The sequence below is a fragment of the Synchiropus splendidus genome, chromosome 1, assembly GCF_027744825.2.
Source record: "Synchiropus splendidus isolate RoL2022-P1 chromosome 1, RoL_Sspl_1.0, whole genome shotgun sequence".
Classification (NCBI taxonomy): Eukaryota; Metazoa; Chordata; class Actinopteri; order Syngnathiformes; family Callionymidae; genus Synchiropus; species Synchiropus splendidus.
In genome coordinates this window covers 55854118-55881010 of record NC_071334.1, presented here as the reverse complement: position 1 = coordinate 55881010, position 26893 = coordinate 55854118, and the positions used below count along the sequence as shown (strand labels likewise).

At 41.4% G+C, this 26893-nt stretch overlaps 1 protein-coding gene across 1 annotated transcript; it reads right to left on the bottom strand.

The window, feature by feature from the left end:
• Positions 1 to 3366: 3366 nt before the first annotated feature.
• Positions 3367 to 25306, bottom strand: pnpla7a (patatin-like phospholipase domain containing 7a). The gene is made up of 36 exons (XM_053844938.1): positions 25241 to 25306; positions 25096 to 25150; positions 24901 to 24975; positions 24480 to 24567; positions 24300 to 24382; positions 23698 to 23798; positions 23450 to 23590; positions 23217 to 23376; positions 23068 to 23148; positions 21815 to 21943; positions 21637 to 21717; positions 20774 to 20903; positions 20622 to 20693; positions 20469 to 20545; positions 20233 to 20388; positions 20065 to 20142; positions 16852 to 17057; positions 16647 to 16778; positions 16444 to 16567; positions 16234 to 16347; positions 16088 to 16154; positions 15837 to 15986; positions 15581 to 15644; positions 15236 to 15404; positions 13076 to 13258; positions 12847 to 12965; positions 12087 to 12243; positions 11237 to 11353; positions 11102 to 11171; positions 10902 to 11018; positions 9698 to 9846; positions 9437 to 9589; positions 8941 to 9060; positions 7676 to 7760; positions 6543 to 6658; positions 3367 to 6244 (listed from the first exon to the last, which is right to left on the bottom strand). Exons 1-36 carry the CDS (start codon positions 25261 to 25263, stop codon positions 6119 to 6121), a joined length of 4068 nt encoding a protein of 1355 aa, XP_053700913.1. The 5' UTR covers positions 25264 to 25306; the 3' UTR covers positions 3367 to 6118.
• Positions 25307 to 26893: the final 1587 nt, after the last annotated feature.

Here is a 26893-nt window from a genome sequence, read left to right as displayed (position 1 = left end):
AAAAAGGAACTTGCAGTAATCTCATGTCAAACAACAAAACAATAATAAGTCTACTGGGAGATTCTTAACACGGTATGTGAGAAGAAAATTATTTAGAAAAAATATTTGGTTTAAAAAAAAGTTAAGTTTACCATCAGATATCGGAAACTATAAGATTATTTCTTTTATTTAATAACTAAATGTGACGAAAATAATAACAATTTCAAAAAAGTTGTGAATAAACATTCAAATAAAATTTAAAGACAAATTCATATAGTTCTGGAATGACTAATATGAATAAATATATAACTAAGACTAAGCCTTGCTTCTAAAAAGAACAGATCTGGGGGAAATCTAAATAAACCCTCTAAAAGTCACAAAACTGGACAGGCGACATCTTCACCGGCAAACAAGCCAAGTTGCCAATATAAAGCCTGAAGTTGTTACTCCTTTACACAACCAGATATCTTCAATCTGAGCAACACTTCTGTTCCCTGTTCCCCCGACAGTCCACAACAGCACATACTGCAGTCGATGCTTCACCGTGCCTGGGGACATGGTAGAGGCATTGTCAAAACACAGCGACGGAGGTTTTGGGAATGTGAAAAAAATCCCAGGGAAATTGCAGTTGATGCACTCAGGGGCAGTCGGAAAAAATCCACTGCGGTGAAAGCTGCAGTGGCATTTACTGTTCCGCCATGAACGCCAGTATTGATGGCCTGTCGCCATCATAGCAGAATGGATGGATGGGGGGATGGATGGATGGGTGTGTGGCTGGAAGGAAATATGGATGGGTGGATGGATGGATGGATGGGTGGATGGATGGATGATGGATGGATGGGTGGATGAATGGATGATGGATGGATGGGTGGATGGATGGATGGTGGATGGATGGGTGGATGAATGGATGGATGGATGGATGGATGGATGGATGGGTGGATGAATGGATGATGGATGGATGGATGGGTGGATGGATGGATGGATGGATGGATGGATGATGGATGGATGGATGGATGGATGGGTGGATGGATGGATGGATGATGGATGGATGGATGATGGATATATGGATGGATGGATGGATGATGGATGGATGGATGGATGGATGATGGGTGAGTGGACGTATGGATAATGATGTACCTAAAGTGTTAAATACAACATGAGGAAATAACATGAGCTAAATGGAAATAGAGGTATATAATAGTACTAATGTCTATGAAATGTACATAAAGATCAATAAATACAGCACGCTGGTACAAAAAAAAATCAACAAAGTGGACTTAACCATTTCACTCAATAAAAACAAACATCACAATGTAAAGTCAAATAAACTCAACTAAACTGATTTATAGGTAGTTTGATCCAGACTTCATCAGGGTTTGTTCAAGCATCTGTGACTCCGCTCTCATTGTGACTGAGGAAATAAACTTCAGCCCTCAGTAGCCACAGCATCCTGAGAGACAGAGAGAAATAAACGGAGCCACTCCTGCAGGATCAGAAACGTCCTGTTACAACTGATCTGCTACGGCTTCTCCAGGGACGTCGATGGCCCACGGGGGTAAAACTCTCTCCTAGAATGTGACTTCATTCTAATCAAACAAGTATTGGACGGGGACAGAAATGAAAGAAGCTGCAACACTACATCAGAACTCCACTTCAGAGGGAAACTCCTGCAGAACAATAACTCAGAGGGACAGCTGCAGAAATGACCATGTCACTGAGGACAAATCTGGGAGAAGCAGGAGCCTCCGCTGGGTTGTTAGAAGTCACATCCCAACTATGTTTCTGGCTAAAGAACAAGTGTCTTGGGAGCAGCTGCTGCTTCCTTTTTTCTTTCTTTTTTGTTTTAGAATTGAATGTATTCAATTCAATTTATGCCATCAATTCCCTGAGTACTTCCATTTCAGCCGAAAATCTATGTTCTCATCAGTTGTGCAAGAGTTGAGCGTCCTCTGCGCTCGCACAGGTTCGCTCTCTAGGTTAACTATCTCTGCAGCTACTGTACCTTCACCGCAGCTACAAATGAGTTTGACCCATTTACCAGTTAAAGTCCTTTTTGGCCTCATTTCACAGACGCCTGTGGGCAGAGGGAGAAGAATGGGAGGCCATAAAACGGGAGAAATGAACCATCCAAGAAAGCAGGGGATATATATGGAAGGTACCGCCGGACTGTTACAGCTGACCTTCTCCAAATCAAGCTATCCATCTGTTCTAAAGCCCCGAAAACCTGCCGCACTTCTGTGTGCTCACGAACGGCTCTCGGTTCTGGTGCAGAGTGGGACTACTGAGCAGTGGTGCGAAGCCTCAACTCGGTTACCCTTTCCGCTTCAGACACCACCATCGATTGGGTCGGTGTCACTTTTGGCCGACGCCTTTTCTCCCCTGGTCCTGCTCGTGACCCAAATTCCCCACGGTGCGCTCATTAATTAGCCGACGTGAGCCAGTACTCCCTGAGGGGGGAGGAAGATTGAAAAAAGCTCATTATAAGACACATCAATAAGGGGCATTAATCTTTGCCGCATCTCTCTCTCTCTCTCTCTCTCTGTGTGTCTTCATTTACAATAAGCTGTTGTCCTCACCGCTGCGTTTAATCAAACACAAACACGCCAGTCACGTGGGGGGGTTGGTGTGGAGTGGAGGTAAGGACTTGTCTCCTGCAGTCACATCCAGAAGGACTGAGTTTCAGAAGTCAAAATAAAAGCAGTTTGTTTCTGGAGCGACTGCACCTCTCATCTGGTGTGGACCCCAAAAGGATGGCGACCAAGTCAGACATCCATATGAGATGACTCTATATCGAGGCGTAGCAGCTCTGCTCTGCTGTCTAGACAGCCTCGACTCTGGGGGGCACAAAGAGGGAAAGGTCACATTACCAAAAAAAAAAAAAAAAAAAAAGAAAACTGCAGCGAAGCAACAGCAGACACAGGACTCCCCAGTCTCAGCACTTACTTGGCTTCTACTTTTCTTATTTCATTTCTGTTGCTATTCAAAATTTAGGCCACAGTGGTGGCACAAAGGTTTTGGAACACCCTTAAGTCAGGCTTTTATTCCAACCACACAGGCACATATATAGTAGGTTAAAAAGATCATTCATGAAAGCAAAGTATGGCTCAATAGTGGCTCACAGAATAGCTCCTTCGGAGGCAGAAGTTCCCTGGAGATGGACAGGACAAAACAAAACAGAAGAATCTTGTTTTTGTTCTTCCATTTTTGTTTAGAAACAAAAGCAATTAAAAAGGCAAAATATACCCAGGTTGAATCGTCATGAGCTGCATTCAGACAACTAACTCTGGGACCAGCCTCCCTGGTCGAGGCGCTTGGATGGTTTCGATCGCTACAAACATCCACAAAGAAAATACTTAGGAAGGAAGTGGACACGGAACTGGACAGAGGAGCAGTTTATTAGTAAGAATTTAGTAAGAAGAAACATTACAGGCACATCAGTCATCTCTGAAGTCAACAGCCAGAATGAGGCCACGAGGCTTGACTCTCTGGTGCAGGTCGTCTGAGGTTGTATCGACGCACCCTGGCTGAGCTCCAGCAGTGACATCAGCCTCCATTACCATGTCCTCTTTCATAAAGCAGCGAAAAAGTCCACTGTGCCAAATAACATCAATTCATTGTGCTTTTTTCCTTTTTTTTTTTGCTGTGGTTGCTGACCAGGAAGCACACAACCGCGACAGCATACACTGGCCAGTACACTCACGAGGAGAGCTCATTAACACGCTGAAACGTGCGCTGACTGCAACTCGACTTGAGGCAGGAATGTCAGAATATCATTCAGAAGGCCATGACACGTTCATGTGGAGGAGGCCTAACACGGAGCACAATTCCTAACAGAATTGCACACAGATTCAAATGTTGCTCCACGTGTCAGACAACATTGCAGTATGACATGCGTGCATGAAAGACAGAACTAAAAGGAAATGTCATGAAGCATGGAGTTGAAATTTTGATTTAAAATTTCAACAAATGATAAAGTGCAAGTGTGAATAAATATTGCCGTTGATTTTGGCTAACTTCAATTTGGGTGATATAGATTTTTACTTTGCTACTTTTTAGCTTCTAGATGATTGTTTGGTGATTCAGAAACCGCCCCTAAATAAAAAAACTATGGCAGTCAATAGGTTTTTAATCTCAATTAATCGCAGTTGAGCTGAGTTAACTCACGATTAACGGCACATGAATGACACATTTTATGTCTGTTCTAAAGGTAACATAAAGGAAGATGCCCTCAACACAAGCGTGAACCATACTGCTTTCCTCGTGCTACCCAGCGTAACAGATACAGTCAAGAATATTGTTCAGACTACACATAAAGTACCAGGTTTTCGGTTGAAGCACGTGTTCCACCTGCTGCTTGTCAGTTGCTGTTTCATTACAGCTCCACAAACAGCCGCGCGCTTCAGTCTCAATGACTTCCTGACAATGCAGTTCAGTGACAAGAGCTTCCGAACCTGTACATGTGGGATTCATTTGCCATTAACTGTGAGTTAACTCAGCTTCAGTGTGATTAATCGAGATGAAATATTTGGTCTACGGACAGCCCTGATAAAAGCATAGTTATTCATTGGATACATTCTCATTATTTGCACAAATGGTAAAGCTAGAGTCATTGAATATTCATGATTCAGGTCTGTTTCATGGCCTCAGCCTTTGTTCACCTGCAGTGAAGGACCACAGAATCAGTTCCTAAGGTGAAGGCACACAGATGTGAGGTCAGGGTGGATACAAATGACTGTGGGGTGGGAGAGAGTTGAGGGGTTCAGTCAGCAGTCAAGAGGGAAACAAATGCCTCAGAGCGCCTTGCAATCCTTATTTCTCTTGAGCAAAGGACAGACCTGGGCTGAAGGTCACGGCCACACTCGCCTCTTACAGCAGGGATGAGTCTCTGCTCATCACCGAGTTTATAACACCTAAAGCATCAAACTGTTTGATGAGTATTGCACAGATCACTGATCCGAGTGAGACACTCAGACAGGCTTTGAAGAAGAACTTCAGAATGCACTTTGAAGGGTACGTAAACGTGAAGAATGGCTGTGCTTTGAGCTGTTCTCAGCGTTCTCTCTCGGACTGGCGGAACATGCTTATGTATAGTAAACATGAATGAATGAGCAGTGTGTACAAGGAGCACTTGGTTAGGAAGCATCCCATGCTTAAAAAAACATGAGAGAACTGCACACAACTGTTTGGTTTTGCTGGACTACTTGGCCACGCTACTGTAACAGTGAACGGCAAGACATTTTGTCTTTCTTACATGGTCAGAGCAAGTCATGTTCGATAATGATAAAAGTGTCCAACTGCGCTTGCACAGCATCCCACCCCCCAACATTAGGAACTCTACGAACCCATTATTTTGACCTGTTCCGGATGAGAACCAGGGTCTCTGAATTAATCTACACTTCACTCATCAAGTGAATATGAGTTTTGACAGGGAGTCAAACATGCACTGGAAGGTAGTTCCATTTTTAAAATACATTTTTGAAAACATTATTTGCTAAAAATAAAACGACATCATCATTCACTAAAAGTGCGTCAGAAGCAATCTTATTGGTTCAATTTGTCTTTACTGCGTCAGCGCACACCCGTATTTGCAGCGGGAAATACAGTTGCTCGGCGAAGACTTCCACTACCTGCAGTCAAGTTCAAATAACAACTGTATTTTTCATTGTTGGCCTGGTATGAAAACCAAATCTAAATCATCAGCGAGTCTGGGCTAGAGTTCCAGTCCTGGGTCTGGGTGAGAATCAGCAGTTTGCCATCTGCACCCGGGGATGCTGTGCAAGAAGCACTCGGAGCTAAATGTAGCCTGACTGCACTTAGTCTGACGTTATATTGTCCTCATTATAGAGGACACCTTGACAAGCTTAGGATTGTGAACTAAACAGGGATGGAGTGATGTGAAACGCAATGGAATATGCTGGAAATACATCAGCGTTTTGGAGATGAACAGAACAGCTGGCCATGTTCTTTATTATTATCATTTTTTTTGGCTTGGAAAAGAAAAGGTAAATCTCAATATGAGAGAAAGGCTCGCGAGTGCTTGTAAGTACAAGTTTGGTGATGACCACTTTTTGAATAGAGGCGGACTGGAAAGTAAGAACGTTCACCTGCCACCACCTGTGCATCGGAACAAGTTTACAGATTATTCTAAGAGGGGCTTCTGGCTTGATAAGGCGTCCAGGAAAGCATCGTGTGGAGCACTGGCCACAGTGTCGCCGCTGGAGAGTTTAGCGAGTCTGTGCTGACGTCGTCCCTCTAGCTCTTCATCCTGAGTCAAAGAAAGTCAGTGTTAGTTCTCAGCAACACACACTTAGAATGGCAAATTATTAACTCAATTCAAAGTAATAATAGTATTTATACAATTGACTTTTCGCACCACAACGCCGACTACAGAAGAAGTAAATTTGATGACACTTTCTATAACTTATTTTATGGTCTAACTGAAAACTTGCTCCAGAGAAAGTCCACTTTTAAAAGCATTTGATACGTTGGAGAATCAGAAAACACAAAAGCGGGTTCAACTGTGAAAAGAGGCAGCTTCCCCAGAAGTGAGCAGAGACTCGCACCGTGTCAGCCGTCTCCTCCCCCTCTGTGTGGTCTCCATAGTGGCCACACACCTCCGTGTCAGACAGAGCGCTCTCTACTGCCTCCTCGTCATAGTCAGTGTGGTTGTCTGACTCCTCTGACGGGAAGAAGGTGAGGAAAGGAAACAAAGAGGGTGACAAAGGAGTGAAACCGGTGGGTGAAACCAAAAGTTCACAGAAGTGGCTGAAAAAAATGCTGACAATGTGCTTGAATGGTTTTTTTTTCTTAACATGCATTAATAATGAGTTGGCTTGCTGAGAAAACATTGAAACACAGAAACAATGTGTTGTCCTGTTGACTAGATCTGTTCATTGAACACATTGTAAGGGTGTCACATTCCAAAGGTTTACTCCAGGGTCTACACAGATACAGTACAGTTAGATGTGCTTAAAGCACCAGTGTTTACTGGCGTTTTGTTTTAGACTCTACAAAAAAGTAAGGTTAAATAAAACTGACACCCATTTTAAACGCTATCGCATCCGCGACAGGAGGAATAACTACTTGCTGTACATTGAATATCACTGATTCATAAACAGGCTCAGTTTAATAAGCGCTAGTCAGAAGTGTTCGTTTCCTGCACTTGAGTCTGAAAGCAAGGGGTCAAGGGTTCAAGACTGACTGCAGGACTGTAGAAGCAGTTTGTGCCAGTTCCCCAAAGAGAGTATAAAAAACTATTTTTTTTGGACTAAGAAGTGTGATTTCTAAAAAACCTAATAAGGTTTTCAAGATTGAATGAGGAACTTTGTCATCCATCAGCCACTTGAAATAGAAGTGCTGCTTCTCTCGGTGCTCGGTTGTACAGCACCTGGAGCACAGCCTGAGGACAAAAAGATTTCTAAAAATACACTGAAAAACAGGCGCAGTAGCTACACTTCTAAACTAAAGTAGTCTTTTGACATGACCTCATAGGGGGCCCACATGCAGGCGCCATTGTTGAGCCCACAGATATACTCAGTGTATGTATGCTAGTGAACAAGATGAGGAGAAAATGGTGAAATATACCCTCTGCCATAGTGTGCAGCTCAGATGCTGTGGTTGCTTAAAAAAAGTGCTTATAGTGTGACAATAATTGCAGGGGCTGCAAACAGTAAGAGCTGTGGAGCAGCAGTTTTACCGTCCACCAGCGCAGGTTTGACAGGCTCGATGCGGGACACGATTTCCGCCAGGTCAGTGAAAGAAGCGTTGGGACACGTCACCACCTGGAACAAGGCAGATGTAGGTGTGTGACGCATTAGCAACATTAAGCTATAAATACATCCCGTCTACCCAGAAGCTTGACAACAGCAGCAGCAGGCAAACAGCACTTTAACTACACAAACTATCTGTTCCAACATGTCGACACCATAAATAGCAGCCAGGAAAAACAGAGAAAAGGTGGGCTGTTTCTGTCAACTACGTGTGTGAGATTGATGGTTCATATCACGTTACTTTAGTCTCATATCATGGTCACTCCAGTGTTTCGGGGCAGAATGAAGACAGTTCTTGTGGTAAGAAAGAGTTTTACAGTTGCATTGTGTTACTTCTGCAATCCACAAAACAAATGCTGCATTGTTTCTCACCACCCCAAAAGACTCTCTTCCTACTTTAGGATCTGAAAATAGAAAGGCACTCATTAAGCCAGTGTGTGAGATGGCCATTGTTTAAACCAAAATGACAAAAGCCAGCGTGGAAGTAGAATTATCCACTGTAGCCAAGTCATGCTGTTTAAATTAAGCTGACTAGAACACTGCTCAGTTCTCCTCCAGAATCCTAATTTGTCGTTTTTTCCTGTGCAGCAGTCGTCCAAGACTTTTTGGCATCAATCACGGCACTTGTTTATTCACTCTGCCTTGTTTTTTTTTAAAACTTTTTTGTAGGATTGCGCTTAAACATCTCTTCCGTCCTCCATTTAAATTTCTTCTCGGGTTAGTAAGACCAATGGTCCTTTGTGTATTACTGAGAATTCATCCAGCAGACATCATTAATCCTGCTTTCACAAACTCTGCTCTCATAAGAAGAACCACAAACAAACTAAGGACAGTGGTTGGACCAAATAAGATGGAGATTCAAGTGGCCACTTGGTTTATTGGTTGTGGAGCACACATGAGGGTGGTGCCTTGTCTTTGATCTTTTAAATTGATTTTTGTTGTTCTTCATACATGAAAATGTTGTGTGACAATGCAATGAAAGCCGTGTGTGTTCCCAATTGTGTGTATTTAATATAACTAAAATGTACTTGATACAAGTTAAAAGGCGACAGTAGAAAGAGTAATAAGGCATTTATGTTTTGGGAAATAAAACTTGCATTACAGTGATAAAATAACGGACAGTGACTTTGCTCGTAAGGTATGGATCCAGGTTTGTAATAAGTTTGTTGCTGCTAGTAAAACTGCGTCTCACGTTGTTCTTGCTTTGAGTGTTGTGGAACTCCTCCTGGTGTCTGTCCCTCAGCATGTTCTCCACCACTCCACTGCGGCTCCACACGTCAAAGACAGTCTTTCCGTGTTGGTATCCCACTTCCTGAAGTCCAGATATCAGAATTGTGAAACACTTCAAGCAACAAAAAAATAAAACATCATCAGTAGGCACTGAGGGTTTGCCAGAGATCTCAAGTGCTTCTCTCATCATTTGACAGTGTTTTTAACAAAAATGCTTTTAGTGATCAGAGATTTATTTGTTCTATAAAATTGTCTATAACACTAAAACAACATTTCACAAGTCATAACAATTGAACATGATTTGTCTGTGTTTTATAGTCAATGACATTTTCAATTAAACAGGACTAAGCAGTGGTTAAATGAAGATGTATTTATGTATATATAAATTCACAGATATTTCATCAAAAATCACAATTTTAAAGATCAAATTAAAAAAGAAAGCCATCCATCATACGTACAGCTATCTCATCAAACTTGCCAAACTCCAGCGTTCGGTATCTATCGATCGGAGGCCTGATGTACTCGCAGTAGTCACTGTTCTTCACAGACTCCAGGTGACGGACACAGCAGACGTAAGCCAGTCGTGTCTGGATCTCAGCCATGTTCAACACCTGGACCACAAAAATAAAGATCCAATATCAGAATGGAGACACCTCCAAATATTCAATAATTTACATTAACAGCACTCACATCTCTTAAGACAAGAGCCAACTTGTTACCTTTACTTTCTCCGCAAGCGGGTTGAGGCGTTTCCATAGCAGCCACCAGCCGGAGAGCGAGTCCCCGTAATTAGTAAGGTTGGTTTCATCCCGATTCCCCACATCAATAGCGATGACCACCTTCGCCCCCATCGAGCGAGCCACATCAGCTGGGAGAGGTCATGAAAAGTGCAACAAGGTGAGACAAATATATTTGACATTAACGTGCGTTGGTGCTGGTGAATAATAATGTCCATGGCGGGTCTCAATAGCGATGCCTGACCGGGTAACTTTGGTCAAACCACAAATAGAGAAATAAATTACAGAGCAATTCTTCAAAAGGAAGAGACAGGTAGACAAGGCCTTTCAATCACTTCACAAACTTTATCATCAAAACCTTCTGCTCCTTCCCTAATGGCAGCTTTGTCTTTCAACAGTCCTTTCTCCCCGCTGACGCTATCAAGGCTTGGCAGAGCACGTATGAATTGAGAATCAAAAGCAAATATTACAAAGATATTATAGGCAGATTACGGGGGATGTATGCAACAAATAAACACATATCAAACACTTGTTTCACCCCATTCACAGCAGTTCCAAATGCATTCATCGTCACAGTCCTCCACTGCAGGAATCACCTTCCACACAGTTCAGTAATACACACATATAGAAGAGCTATTTTCAGAATATAACTGACCAAATGAAGGTATATTTAAAAATAAATCCAGTCTATACAAACTAAGATAAAAAAAAGCACTACATTGAAGACTTAAATCACGACTTGATTTATGAATTGTAATTTTGGCTTGATAGCAAATGAACACTTTGACACCCAGTTTAAAAATAATTTACATATTTATATGCACATATTATTTCAACACGAGTGAGGGACCTCCACAGCCACCTCTTATGCCTCTCACCAATGTACAGGAAATTTGCAGTGAACTCGCAGAGCAGCTGACAGTAAAGAGTTTTCAGCTGAAAACATCTCTGCAGTTACCGATCCGTCAACAAAGTTGGTATCAGAGTTTGATACCAATACTGGATCGGATCTACCGCTCAATCTGCGTTCCCACCTTCACCTATGGTCATGAACTTTGGGTCATGACCAGAAGAACAAGGTCCCAGGTACAAGCAGTAAGTAATGGATTTAAGACTTTTGCAGAGCATGAAAACCAAATAAATGTTTAACAGTGATGGTGTGATAATAGCAGGTGTTATGATTCACCTGGTAAGTTGTTGATATAGCCGCCATCCATCAGGAGGTGTCCATCTTTGGGGTCACACAGGGGAGGCAGGTAGCCAGACAGAGACATGCTGGCACGGACATACCGCCACAAAGAGCCTCAAAGAAAAGCAGATCAACTACACATTACAACCTCAGTCACATTTTCCAGCTTTCCAAAAGTGCTCCAAAATCTATCCTACCATCGGTGTGTACTCTCATGGCTGAGGCAGAGATGTCGGCAGTAATATTAAAATACGGAATCCACAGATCCTGCAGCAACAACACGTCAAGGGAGATGAGCGCTGCATCTATAACGGTTTATACAAAATTCTCACCTCAATCTGTTTGCTCTTAAAGACATTGCTTATGCTGGAGTTGAAGGCTGCACCAGAGAACATGGAGGTGATGGGGTAGGTCAGGTCCAGGACCTTCTTAAACACAGAGGTCATTTCCTGAGGAAATATTGAAAGACATGCAAATATAACTGAAGTAGTAATGATTTTAAAGGCAGCTTACTTCATCAGCAAACTCTTGCCTGTGTCTTGTAGGATATAGAATATAACAATAACACCTTGGCTTTCATCCTCCCTCATATTATCTAAAGTTTATTTCGGAATATTTCATCGGAGCATCGCAGCAACATCAGCTGCCATCATTGCAAATCCTTGAATTGTGTATCTGTAAAGTGCTGTAACTGCCTGGCTTCCTTCCGATCTGATCACTTTCTCCCTTGACATTGACATCGATGATGAGTCCAACTCTGCACTGAAGAAACTAAAAAGCCTCTCGCATAATTAGATGTAATTATAAAGTACCACGGGGTAGCACATCTAATCAAGTTGCACCACATACATCAGACATAACTACAGGGAGAAAGAGTGCAACTGTTCTAAGCAGCTTGAGAAATTGCTTAGCATGGGTGAATATTACAGCATTACAGATAAATCTGTAGCCATCTTCTACATTTTTGGAATCTACCAGTTAGAGAGAGAGAGACAGAGACAGAGACAGAGACAGACAGACAGATAGACAGATAGACAGACAGACAGAGAGACAGAGAGAGAGAAACTTTTTTTTTTATCAAGAAGATGAAGATGTAATATGAAAAAGATGAAAACACTGTTTTAAACCCAACGGAGAAGAAAAAGGATTGCAGCTTTTTTTAGACAGGACTCGGTCACTCACCATCGCCCATTCTCTGGCTCTCATCCTCATCCTGCTGTGGCTGCGGTCCTCTGCATACAGCGCCCCCATCAGGGAACCAATTGAAGTGCCACCAATGAGGTCCACTGGGATGCCGGCCTCACAGAGAGCACGCACTATTCCCACCTGAGAACAACCCCTGAGGGTCAAGGGAGAAAAATACAAAGGAACAGAGTTACACGTATTGATCAGAACATAAATATGCACGCTGTGTTACCATAACATTGATTAAGTTGAGGAGGTGCAATATTAACAGTGGCAGCCACAAATTGATCCCCTGCCTTCTCACTACTTGAAATCTCTTTTCATTTCAGAGCTGTTTGAAGTGTATCGACTCATCCCCGTCTTGCTCCCTATTTTGCAGTGGATAGTTAAGCGCTTAATCCTTCTTAATGGCAGTGTACTAAATGCAGCGATTTTGAGACGACTGAGCACTGCCACGAGGTGCTGCAACTGTGGTCTTATGATTCATGCAAGATAGTGATAGTGATTATTTTTAGGACTGTGGTTCTTCCATATTTTGATTGCAGTTACCTGAACATCAGCTTCATATTGACAGCATTTACTGTGTTATAGACCAAATGCTAAGGTAAGTCCAAGAAGACAAGATACCGTAGTTTAACCAAAGTGGTATTTTATGAGGAAGCAGAGAGGCACAGACCAATAATATTCTAAGGAATTAAGATTTTTTTTTTCCCCCTTGACACCGAGAATCTGGTAAGCAAGTTATGTCATTGCATACCTGGCCCCTCCTCCTCCGAGAACCAGAGCGATGGCATTGCCAGTCAGCACTCGAGCGAGACGAGAAAAATCTGAATGGCGATCTGCAGGCTTTTCAAACACACGTTGATAGAGTTCCAACTGCAATACAATGCAGATAATGAGCGATCAAAACAAAGCCAAAACATTAAATGAATTAGGCCAGCTGAAACAAAATTACACTTTTATATTGGTTATTTAATAGAGTTTACCAGTTTGGGAAGGCTCCTCTTAGAAAACACCCTTCTTGGACACGAGAGGTGAAGGTGTCTGGAAATCCAACTGCGCATGTTGAGCCAGTCCACAGTTCCTTTTGGTGGGGGGCCATCTTCTTTGTGCAGCAGGACCAGCTGCTTCTGGGCTCGCACTGCACTTCCTTCCAACATACGCTCCAGCTAGAGGGAAGCCAACAAGCAAATGTTTCAGAACATTTGAAACTGATTTTGGTTTGGAAAAAATACCCACTGAATGCGTTGAATACTGCAGAAACAGGCTTCTGTACATACCAGCCAAGCTTCAAACAGTTTGTCGTTTTTTGGAATTACAAGTCTCTAAAACCTGATCGATTATGACTAACTAGAACTTTAACACCACAAAATTAAAATGACTTGGAGTTCTTTTTGTGCAAAACATAATTACCTAGCAACTGCTTTGTGATAATGTCAGTATATATGTCACAGTAGAATGTTTGTGTGTCAGCGGTTCTAAAACAAAGGGGCCCTAGAAATTAAAAAAAGGTCAAATCGTCCCCTTGGTCAACAGAATATGTTCAAGGTTTTGTGACTGTGGGAGCTAAATTGAGCGCGTGTTTGTGTGCATGCATGTGTCTAAGCTTGTGCACGTGTGCCTCTACTGAGAGCAATGACTCATCCCGTGCTGCGGCCAATATTGATCCATCTTTCCATTTCTCCGTATCATCTCTTGTTAAATGAGGATACATTCCTTTCTTCTCTGTGACCATTTTCCCCCAGTGAAAACAATTACTTCTCTTTCATGAGCAGGTAATACACCACCCACCTCCCCGCTTTCACAATAACCATCCCATTGCTCATTTCTCTGCTGTACACCAGGGGTCAAACACAACTCGTTCACAGGCTGTTTGGCCATTTAGCCGGCTAAACCTGGGGGCGTAATCACAACACAGGACTGTAACAATAAGGACCAAGCTTCATATCATAGATCAAACATAGAGACCAAAAAAAATGAATGTACTATCATAAATAAATAAATAAAAAGACACCTTTTAGAAATGTTTGATAAGACTCAATTTCTTCAGACTTACTTTGACAGGAAAAGTGGTTCAAGTACATTTTGTGGATTGAAAATGTAAATATGGAAAGGGGTGTTTGTTAAGGAAATTGTATTGACTGCATGTGGCAGTGTTTCCAATTTCCATAGCATGTGCATTACATTACCAGCGAGGCCGTGTTACATACATGAGGGCCCAACCAATAATTAGAAAAATGAAGATGGGGGGGAAAAAGCATTATGAAGTTTTTTGTGTAGTATTATTACTATTAAAATAAGTGATGCTTGTGACACCTTTATTGACAAATATAGAAAACTGTATGATTGTATAGAAACAAATGTCACAGGAAGCCATGGATCACTGTTTTTTAAAAGTTGGCTAAAAACTAAATGCAGAAACAAACAAATGGCTCCAAAATGTGAAGAGAATATAAGATTTGTTATTAAATTCCCCAAACTACAATGAAGTAATTTGGCTTAAATTATCAGAAACTTGTAAACTTTGTCTCAGAAATACATGTGAGACCGCTATAAAATCGAAACAGTTAAAATAAATTGAAAAATCATGGTATTCCTTTCTGTTGATAAACGAATACATTCTGAAAATATGTTTGTGTTCAACCATGCCGAAGAATACTGCTGACTGTCTTGTAAATAAAAATGGAGATGTGGAGAACACACAAGGCTTTGGTTTATCAATAAACCAGGTAGGTAGTCAGTCTAGAGATTCTTTGCATTCAAGGCGGATGGATGTGGAGGCATTTTAAACTCACTAAAACTGATATGCAGACGGTGGAAACAAGTGCAGTGTAGCGAGTTTGAGTTTCCTATATATGTCACGTAATACTTGAAGAACATGCGCTCCGTTGTATATATGATGGTCTCTGTGTTGTTTTTTTTGTTTCTTTTTCCTCCACAGGATGAGTCTGATAATACTTATGACCAGTAGAAGAGTTGTACACTAACTCAGCCGAAAATCAATTAATTATATTCAAGTTCAAATTGCACAAAGGAGGAATACTAACTAAGATCATCACAGCACAAAGTTCAAACTGACTGAACATGCAGAACATTTCTCCAGGCTCAGTTAAGTTCCAACCCGCCATCCATCTGCAAGAACTCACCCCCCCAACAGTCGGATCCTGCTCTCCAAGGCCCACAATGATAATGCAGTCCGCCTGGCGAATGCAGCGCTGAGTCCAAGGCGTCAGTGTGTAGTCGGTCTGATAAAGTACGATGCGGTGAATGTCTTCCTGTTGGCCCAGCCAGCTGGACAGCCTGTACTCATGGACACTGTAAACAAAGTATGAGTTCATTAATGAGCCGCAGTATTACATACCTCACAGGAGATATAAGTAAATTTGAAGTTATTGAAAAAAGGAGAACAAGAGAACTCATGACATCCAGGGGTGACGGAAGAAAAATGTCAATTCTTTGGTGAAATTAATGCCAGCTTTGACAAATGATACCTGTCGAGTGCTGCAGCTCCAAGACGCTGTTTAATGATATCACTGGTGAGAAGTAGGGTGGGACCTGAAGAGAGTGTCATGGTATTGATATGAGACAACACACCATGATATCAGACCTAAACGTTCTTACATGACCACTTTATTTATACAAACCAACATCAGAGTAAACAAAGCAAAAAAACATAATCTTGGATTTAAAAGGAACTGAAAGTTTCAGTCACTAAGTTGCTTGGATGCACATGTTTGTGTCCATTACCGATTGCAAGGAGTGCATGCTGCAGCTCCAGTGTGAATGCAGTAAGCGGTACTTCTTCAGACACGGGCAGGACGGCTACTGTGGAAAGGTTGGAGGCTTGATTTCCAGCATCCCATTTGCTACCAGGGGTGTGGAGAGCCAAACTCCGAGCTAGAAACATCATATAGATATGAAGAATGAGAGATATTTAGGCGGAAGGGAAGCACTACTGAAACAAATGCCACAAACTGATCAGGACATGAATAGACAACCTGTCAGAGGACCGTTAACCTGTTGGAGAATCTTCTGACCAAGTAAATGGATCAACCTGGTGACAACCTGAGAGACAAAAATACCATACTTTAGAGCAGGGCAGCTAAAATATTATCTGATACATAAGATCCATCCAACTGCATACCTGTGGAAATTTCCTCTTGATCGAGCTCAGAGCTCCTTCAGGGAGCTTCGCCAGCTCAGAATCTCGGACGGCGTGAACTGTGGTGGCCCTGTTCTGATGTGTTAGAGCCTCCACCTGAAGAACGGAGGGGTTCAAAGATTTCAAAATGTATAATGTACAAAGGACAATCAAGTCACGGAAAGTTCTACACGTTGTCATGAAAGGACACACCACTCCAATCAGGTCTCCGCGTCCATATTCACCAATCAGCTCCTTTTTTCCATCTTCTTTCATGATAACAGACCGTAGTCGTCCACTAAGCACAATGAAGGTGCTATCAGACTTCTCTCCCTGTCTGCAAAATATGCAAAGCATTTGAAAAAGAGAATTTAGAAAACATTAAGAGTGAACATCAAAAAGAAAAAGTAAAATACCTGTAAACAGCTCGGCCAGCTTCCACAGCCATCCAGTCAAGGGCAAAATCTATTTGTCTGACAAAAGAGGACATCCTCTTCACCACAGTGTGAGCAACATTCAGGACCACCTTTGGTTCCACACGCATGATCCTGCCGAGTAGAGACCGACAAAATGTGAATGACATTCTCAGTAAGAAATCAATCCATGTTGTGAGTTACTAACTCATAAAAGTGGGTTTTAGAAATGGACAGGAAGCTGCAGTCTCGCTGAGCTCTGACAGTAAATATGAGGGGCTCTCCAGTCAGGACTGCAAGTTGACCAACAAGCTCCCCTGGATGGGTCACAAAGAGACGTGTGTCTTCCTCACGATCAATCATACGCTGGTAAACGTGGAGGAGTCCAGAGATCACAAAATGAATGCTCACTTCCTAAAACAACACAGTGACAGAAGAAACAAAATAAAAATTCACCTCACGTCGCATATCTCAAACACCAGACTCAACAAACACAGATACTGACCAAACTAAAAGATAATCATCAAAAAAAAAAACATCAAAATATTATTGTTGTACTAAGATGAACATAAACACAATGACACAATGTCATCCAACATTTTCTAATTAGGGACACACCAAAATGAAAATTAAAGGCCAAAACGGAAAAGCGAAACATGAAAGTGTTCTACTAATTATGAGTACCACTATATTTATGGCTATGACTGTGTACTTAATACAAAAAAACAGTATGTAAAGCAGTATAAAAAGTAGTATTCATACTTCAAATAAAAAATCAGTAACAAAATTATGAAAATATTCTGACTGGCAAAATATTGTAAAATTAGAAATGTTCTCTTAGAAAAACAACAACAACAAAAACAACAATAATAATATATAAGAAGAAGAAAAACAAAACATTATTTATAAAGCACTTTTTAGAAAGCTGTTCACAAGGTGCTTTACAGGCAAAACAGCAAAGAATGTGTTTATTTGCTTAGCCACAAAGGTGGACAGCTGGGCCTTTAGAAAGTGAAAACTAAAGAAATGTTAGGAGGATATTAGATAAATGCAAGCCTACAAAGTGAGTTTTCAGCAGAGATTTAAAGGTGATACACATTGTGCTTCAGATCTCCTCCGGCAGACTGTTCCAGAGTGGAGAAGTCTTGACAGAAAAGGCTGTGACACTCTAAATTCAAATCTAGACTTAAGGATAACCAGCAGAGACCCACATGAGGATCTGAGGGTCCCGACTGAGTCATAGTGGGTCAGACGTTCTACAATGTAGTCGGAGGCCAGTCCAAGACGGGCTTTTAAAGTTATCAATAAAATGATAAAGTCGACTACGTCGTGGACAGGGAGCCAGTGCAGAGAAGGTAACACTGGAGTGGTCTGCTGCTGTCTGTTATAGCCATAGAGTTCTGAACCAGAAGGAGGCGTGAAAGAGATTACTTGTTGATGCCAGTGAGGAGAGACTTACAGTCGTCCTGGTGGTAGAATATGAACACATGGATTAGTTTCTCTGTAAGAGCATGGGTTAGATTTTAGAAATCATACTCAACTGAAGGAACCAGGACTGGACTGTGTTTTTAATATGTGTGTCAAAGGAAAGTGAGGGGTCAAGTAGGATGCTGAGATTATGTGCTATATGAGCTATGTATTTGGACAGGGGCCAAGGCTGCCACCAGGGAAGCTGGAAGATTTTGGTGAAGGGAACAGTAATCATTCTGGTTTAGTGGACCATGGTCCGTTTGTGGTCATCATGATGCAGTTCAAAAGTCCGCTACTGGATGCCCTGTTTTAGCATGGGTGTGGCCCCTCATTGCATTCCCTTCTCTGTTCAATGTGAGATGCCTAGAAAACACTGTATTAGTGAATTCCTATGCCATCTGAGCTTTACGTTAGAAAAGCGCAAAACCATGTGGAAAGTAAAATTCTATTCATGTCATTAAGTCACTGTTACCACTATTACAAAGCACTACTTTGACAGTCCAACTAGATGACATTCATACGGATGAACAACCTTTCAGACCTGCAGGCTGAGGAACACTTCAAGTCAAGAACATATTGATCCCTATAACACCCTATAATGGAAACGGGCACCATGAGTGTGATGTGCAAGTGTTGGGGTGACCTGTTATCATGTCTCAGGTGGTATTTACAGACAATGTGCGATCTTGCAGGTGATAAAGCTCAGGTGGTAGTATGGTGACACTGTGACTGAGAAGCTGCCAGTTCAATGTGACCATGTTGGTTCAGATGGTGCGCTTTGCTGGAACCTACTGAGGACAGTGTATGATTGTGTGTGTGTGACTGGGTGACTTAGTGTAAAGCACTTTGGTCGCTGAATAACTAAGTAAAACATTACATTGCCAGTGGTATTTTATTATCTTCAAGTGCCGCCTGTTGACACAAGTGGATTTACCATGAACTTGTTTTTAAATACAAATCCAGAACTACTACTTATGTGGATTTAATTATATGTTAAAATGGAAAAAAAGACCAATGACATGCAGCAAAAACCACAACAAGACAACAAGCCTGAGGCCGAGCATCAGAGACTTTGCCTCTGTTGGTGCCCGGTCAGTCGAGTTTGAGACCCATGATTTATAGGATTATTACAACAAAAGGCATTCAGAACAAGTACAACTGCTGAGACGCGGGGTCGAAAGCTTGATAGCTTATCAAAACAAAGATTGCCATGGCACACGTGAACTGCAGAGTGATTTTTTCAGTGCTTCCCCACCTCGCGGGTTCGCTGCATATACAGGTGCAGCTTTATTCCTCCTTCCAAATAACATCTTTATAATGCAGTTCAAGTACAGTCACTGTGACGTTCAGAGAATCTGAATAGAACGCGGACTGTAAAAAGACTTTGTCATTGTTTTCACATCGTGGTATCGCATCAGAGGAGCTGGTCCAAAAACCAAAAAGCCGTGTTCTTAAGACCTAATGAAGTGACTTCACTGGCGCCGAAGCTTGCATCAGCAATATAGGAAGCCAAGACCTGCTTTTTTGCAGAGTACTTGTAGCACGTAATTTGTGTTAAAAATGAGTTAAAAAATAAAATACAATAAAATAAAAAGATGTGATTTTTTTTTTTTTTTTACAGGTTGATGTCGATGCGTTTCAGTTGCATTTTTCAATTCAACAACATGACGACTTGGTACTTTTGACTAACACACTCGTCACTCTTCACTTGACAGTATCCCATCAGGACCAGAATAAAATATTAGAAGCCACTCAGAAATGTTCCTCATAAATCAAGTTGCAATCATGCTGAACAGTTTGTACAATGGACAAAACGTAATCCTAAAAGCTGCTTTTATACTACAGCAAAAGTCGAGTTAATAATACATTGAATGACCTTTCATGTAAAGTATGAATGAGCTATCAGTGATAAACCAAAACACATGATTTGATTGTGAGATGATGTCCTGACCTGATCTCCTTGACGAGCCACTACAGATCCTGCTTTGACGTGATGAAGTGTGACCCTTCCCTCAAGCAGTGTGGGATCCTGAAAGAAATATTGAATGTGTTCATAATGAGGTAATCACCAAAATAAAAACAAAATGAAATAAAAAAAAAAAAAAAAAAGAAGTCTCACCTCTAACTGGATGATTCCCAGAAGGTCTTTCTTGGCAGCCTGAAGAATGGCACAGCTCTTGCTGAGGTAGACGGAGTCAGAGTGCCCTCCAATGTCAGAATAGTGAAACACCTCTGAGGGCTTATGTTGCATCGTCACACTCTTCTTCAAACTGGACTGCAGAATTCAACAGACTTTGTATGGAGGATACCTACATTGTGCAGTGCATGCAGTGTAATGCTGGAGTGGATTCTTACTTTTGGAGTCACAGGGCTTGGTGGAGTCTCATCGATGGTGACCCGGGCGCGTTCACATGCCATATTCAAATCATTAGCTGCAGGACATTACAGAAGACTATTAATACCAGCCGGGTCTTAATCATAAACTGCATTCCATTTGATGGAAGCTACCTGTGCACTCCGCAGGCATGGAAACAGATCGCAGTTTCCTGGATGTGTTCTGAGGGCTGTCCTTCATGCCATCTGTTCAATGAGACATGGGATGGCAGGACTGGGTCAGTGTCAACACGCCAATAAGCACAAATTTAGAAGATGCTTGTGACCTGTCTCTGTAGCAGACTCTGTGGTACCAGCTGGCGACTCGTCCTGGAAGTGTAAACGACGTGTTGTCTTTCCAGAATTAGCATCTCCAATCACATTGTTCACATTGGTCAAGGGCACCGCCTGACTTTCCTGCAAAGTAAGCACCAGAGCATTGATTGAGAGTATTTCTGTCAAAACATAATTCACTGAGTCAGTTAGCTAGAGATATATAGTAAGGGACACCAAGTAGTAGGACTTCAAACATGTATTCCTTCCATGATTTTGAGCCAGGGGACTAAAACTCACAGGACATGGGCTTTTTGTGGCCCTGAGGATGCCGTTCTGCAGCCCGCCACTGGATGCCCTGTTTTAGCATGAGTTGGACCCCCACATTGCACTCCCTCTCTATTCAATATGAGATGCTAAGAAAATGCTGTGTACGTGAATTTCTCAAACATCAGAGCTTTGCCTTGTACTGTAATTGTAGTTACAGATACAGTTTTACACATGTACACTCCTGCTGCATGTTTACATAAAATTTGTACTCATGGGTCCACTCTTCCATAGATGCTTTCCAACGACTATAGCAATCTAAACAATGTGCTCTTCCTACAAAGCAAACACCGCTATTTACAGTGAGTGAAATGCTGACCTCAAGACAAGAGCATATTGATCCAACATCCTATCTTTGGAGACGGGCACCATAAGTGTGATGCAAGTGTTGGGGTGACCTGTTATCACATGTGGTATTTACAGCCAATGTGTTATCTTGCAAGCGACAAAGTTCAGATGGCAGTGTGATGGGCCTTTGGCTAAGAAGCTGCTGATCCAATGATCTTGTTGGTACCGATGCCGTTTTGTTGCTGGAAAAACCTGCACTTACCGGATTGAAGAGCTCTGTTGTAAGACCCAGGTAGTTATGGAGAGCCAAGAAGGTGACTCTTTGGAGACGAACCATGATTATCTACACAGAAAACACAGACTGAAATATGTATATACTGTAAAGAAAAACAGAAGATTTCTAAATACGTACAAATGGAATTTGAGGAATTAATTCTCACCTGAATGACCCTCACAAGTGTCTCTGGATATTTCCTGAAGACAGACTCAAAGGCTGATGCAGGTAAACGTAAAATTGTTGAGCGAGTGGCAGCTCGTGTGGAAACAGTCTTATAAGGAGCTGGATAACCCTAATAAAGGCAAAACATGTGTATTGGTAAAATAACATTTAAGACCTGGCAATGAGTTGTTAAGATAAAAAGGATTTTTTTAAAAACACACAAAAATAAAAAAAAAAGAAAAAAACTTCTGGACATCTTCACTGGCATAATTAAACATTTGAAAAGAAGAAGGTTATTATTTATTATGATTAATATATTTTGATTATTGGTTTTAGTATTATTAGTAGTAGCAGTCGTAGTAGTAGTAATAGTGGTAGTATATATGAAAAAAAATTAATTGGTGGATGGGATTTGAAGAGCTCATGAAGACATTTTGATTATAAGATGCACTTCATTTCTCTGTGAGGTTGGTATAAACATATATCATATTTCACAATCAAAGAGTCATGCCTTTCAGGGTTTACAAATGATAGTGGAGCTAGCCAGGGAAGAACAAAGATGCCATGTCTTCAGAATCATTTATTACAAGTCTAAATTAGAATGTATGAATCACTCATATAAATATCAAGTCTTCAACTGTGCATGTTGACACAGGTCTGAAAAGATAATTTGACTTGAAAAACGCAAACTGGACTCCCAACTTCCCAGTTGTTCCACACGAAAAAGAAGCATTTCAAAAAGCTGTTTAAAGCATTTATATGTGAACATTTATTTACTTATTTATATGTGAATGCACAAAATGTATTATTTGGCAGACACGAACAGGGAATGATGAAGGTTATGGAACACTGGGGACCATATAAACATGACCCGTATACACCGGCTCGTCTTTGGGGAAAAGGAGTGTCATTCCGACACTTCCTCTGAAGACCACCAGGGAGAGCAGTTGATGAATCCATGGAGATCGTTTTTTCTACCAGTATCACGAATTAACGTATTAAATGAGAGCATAGCTGGAAAAACGGCCCATTGTGATGCATTAGAAACACTAGATGAGTTTTCAGATGACTGACTTACAATTAATATTCAAAAAGAAAAAGGCACAAAAATGCCAGTGAATACAACTTTGGATCCATGATCTGGGCGCATATATTTTGGAAAAAAAAAACAAAAACTAAATTAATTAAATAATAAAGAAAAAAGAAAAAAAAAGAACAATGACTCGGAGGCAGTAACAACAGTGAGGAACATACCGTGATGATATCCAGGATACTCAGCAAACTATGGACACTGTCTCCGGGGTGTACCTCCTTTACGACCGGCTCTGTGCCATCCTACACGTTAATGGTCATCAGTTTCATGCCTCAGGTAACTTGTGGCCACAGGCCTCATCTACACTTACATTATCTTGGATGCAGAGCTCCACTCGACCGTCCTGGACCACATAGATGCTGTCATCATCATCTCCAGGCCTGAAAAGTCCTTCCCCTTCTTGCAGCTCAATGAACACCATGTGGCGACACAATTCCAGGAAGAGAGGCTTCTCAAAATGACCCAAGACCCTGTTAAGAAGAGAAGTGAAGAAAAACATGAACTGAGCACCAAGAAAAGAATGTCTGGCTCTTTGGAACGCACCTGACATTTTTCAGCATATACAGCACCTCTGAAGGCAAATTTGAACTCTGAACATCAAACTCTGTAAGATCTGCCTCCAGCAAAGAGGGCGGTGGTTCTTTGGGTTGGAGAGTCGGGGGATCCTTCCTGATTCGAAGAAATCTGTTGAGAGTAAAATAACAGTTACTCATATTTTTAAAGCATTTTGATTCGTCTCAACGTGTCCTTAGGTTGTAGTATTTTCATTTATTCTCATGAAAAACTCGTACTTGCGAGCTATGCTCAAAACTTTGGTTCTTTTGCGAACACGCTGTGGTTGCTTGGAAATGGATGGTGAGCTGGAAGGAGGAATGGATGACAATGTCTGGACCTGTTAAAGATCAAAAATAAGAAGAAGAATAAATAATACAATAATGTTTATCAATAAAAACCAAAAAAGTACCTTTTATTAAAAGTGTGTGAAAGTAGACAACATTAATGCAAAACCCTATTAATAACACAATTGAAGGAATTGATAACATTCCTTCCATTCTCAGAAGATCAAACAATTTGTCCCAGCGTGACACGACTTCTGACAAGAAGCAAGAATTTACGTTGATACATTTAACTCAATGAACATTATTAACATTAACACTGTTTTATTATCACAGAGCTCATTTGCTTAACTTGATTGATCAGGAGAATTAGAATTAACTCAAAACTCATTGAGTTTATAATCTGCAACTAGTTCCTAACCACACACAATAGATAAATAAAATAAAAAAATATTCATCACAAAGGATTCAGGGCAGAAAGATGTGGGTGAAAAAAATGGCAGGATTTAAAATTTGCTTTAAGGATGAAGATGTGTGGAAAGAAATTGATCAAGCACCTTGCGCATAATTTTCCTTCCATAGAAAAGCACTTTGTCTCGTTTTCTGAAGCGATACTGTGGGACACCGGGCTGTTGCTGACCTTTTAAGCGAGTTCAAACACAGAGACAATGTGACAACATCAGAGAAACTTGCAGACCCAAGACAAGCACTTCCTCAAAATGAATGAAGAGACTCACGTGCATGTTTGTATTTCTTGTAAAGAAAGAGCACCACAATCCCAATCATTGACACGGCGACTGCAGCTCCAATCAGGACACCAGTAAGCTGTAGAATATACAACCTGATGTGATCATAAGAATTTACTTTCATACCAAGCAGTCATGCAACAGCTCAGTATCAGTATATGCTCACATATAATCACATTTTTCCCATGTGTCAACACCATTTTTACATAGAATAAACAGAATTATATCTATGTAACACACTATTACTAGGGGAATATTATTCCTGAGAAAATATTCATCTGAAACGAAGAAATACAACAAATAAACACACAGACATATAAACATGAATAATGAATAAAATAAAATAGCAGAAAATAGGAGCATACCACAGCTCAGCGCAAAGATGTTAGTGTCATGTTTACAAAACATTTACCATTGTGGTTTGCATCCTCTCCTCCACAAACTGCTGTAGCCGAGTTTTAAACTCATTTTTGCAGGATACAAGCATCTAAAAAGACATCAGTCAGTCAGATCAGTGACAATGTTGCACGTGTAACCTCTATATATTGCGGGATCTGACTGACTTCTTTATTTGCTGCAATTTGTGATGTATGCTGATGTTACTTACTGAGCTGGCCCTTTTAGACAGATCCCCATCCTCTCCGTTGTCAAAGCAGGACATCCTACAACACAATAGCTTACGTTCATTTCTAGAGCACTGCATTCTCACATTTGTTTAATTTCTAGAAAGACTATTGTAAATGAAAGCTCACGTTTGATCTAATGCTCTCCTCATCCTCAACTTTCCCCTGCAGTACTCGCATTACCAGTGTAAGCTAGCAGCTACAACAACATTAGCTAATAACCACCGAACTACCGACGCGAGTCTCAGCTGCAGCGACGAATATCCCCAATAAACAACATGGTAACAGTGAATACACACTAAAGAGCGTTCTCACTTTTTTCCGCGTTTGACTTCAGCGTCTCACAACATCGCAAAAACTAAGTTAGCAGGCTGCTAACAAAGTTTGCTGTTAGATAGCAGGCAAGTGTCCTGCCACGCCCCTCTCAAGCAACAGCCAATAAACTCACGTTTACTCCTGCTGCCATGGCACCGATGAGGGCTGCGATCCAATCGGAAGAGGCATATACATATCTTGTATTTCCTGTTTTCAGAAACACGAAGGGCCATTTCAAGACGTTTATTCAGCACTTAATCAGCATCCTTTCAGTTGACGTTGCAGAGTCGACAAAATCCTCGCGTGTTAGCGGAAGGAATGCATTTCAGTAGTAACTTAAAATACACGTAGTTCGCGCATAAACGGACAGTAACACAAAAATGACTCAGTGAACGACAAAAACGAGTGGCACACGACACAACATAGAGGACCAAACACAGACACAAGCTTACACACAGTTATACACAACCACTCTTCGGAATAATAGTGCAAAGTTTGATTGAGGGTCAGAAATTAAAAGAACTGTTTACCACTCTGTTCCTTTTCAATCTCTGTAATATGATGACTCAATTGTATGTTGTAATAACGAAGCTGTGTTGTTTAATCGTTCAACAAATGTAATAGAATTTGCCATGTAATGCATTTACAATTTCTGTGATAGTGTGTAAGATACTTTCACACTGCGGGTTCTGTCTCGGCTGGCCTGAGTTCGATTCGCCCCCCCGCCTTGCACCTCTGCGCCACCTCAACAAAGCAGGTCTCAAGGAAGTCGTCTTGTCATGTTTATTTTACAAGGAAATAGCGGAAACAAGCTGCGTAATACGGAGCGTCTTGATTGACCCACGCTGCTCTCACAACACCTTGAACAAAGTGAGAGAGTTTACTGATGATCAAGAAGGTTTTAATCATTGAAGTACAGATCCAGACGTTGGAACTGATCAATGAATAGTCTGGTGAGCTTCAGTAACTTGGGAAAAATCAAGCTGCGTCTTTCCTCCGCGCAGTCCTCCTAATGCAGACAGCTGCAGCCACAACTGCAGCCACATCGCAGCAGTGAAAACAGTTACTGTATAGCGCACCATTATTCATTTAAGCAATCTGTCTGTCAATAAAATCAGATGTTTATCAGCCTATTAAAGGCGAAAACATCCGCACACATCGCATGTCCCAGAGTGCTGCGCCGCGCTCCCATTCCCAAGCACAATTTTCCTGCAGCTTCCAGTTCCACACCTCAGTGTTCTGGGAGTTTGAGAAGTTGTTTTTGAACGATGTTGTCTGCCCCGACAGCGATCAGACCCTTTACTCCCCGGCATTTATCATGTTTGTGTGGAGTCGCGCTGTACATATAGTTCCCGGCATCGCACTAAGCAGCTTGTTACCGCTATTTCCTTGTAAAATAAACATGAGCACACTCTTTCATGTTTAGTTTTGGCTGTGAAACGCCACATTCTGTTACAGCCGCGACGG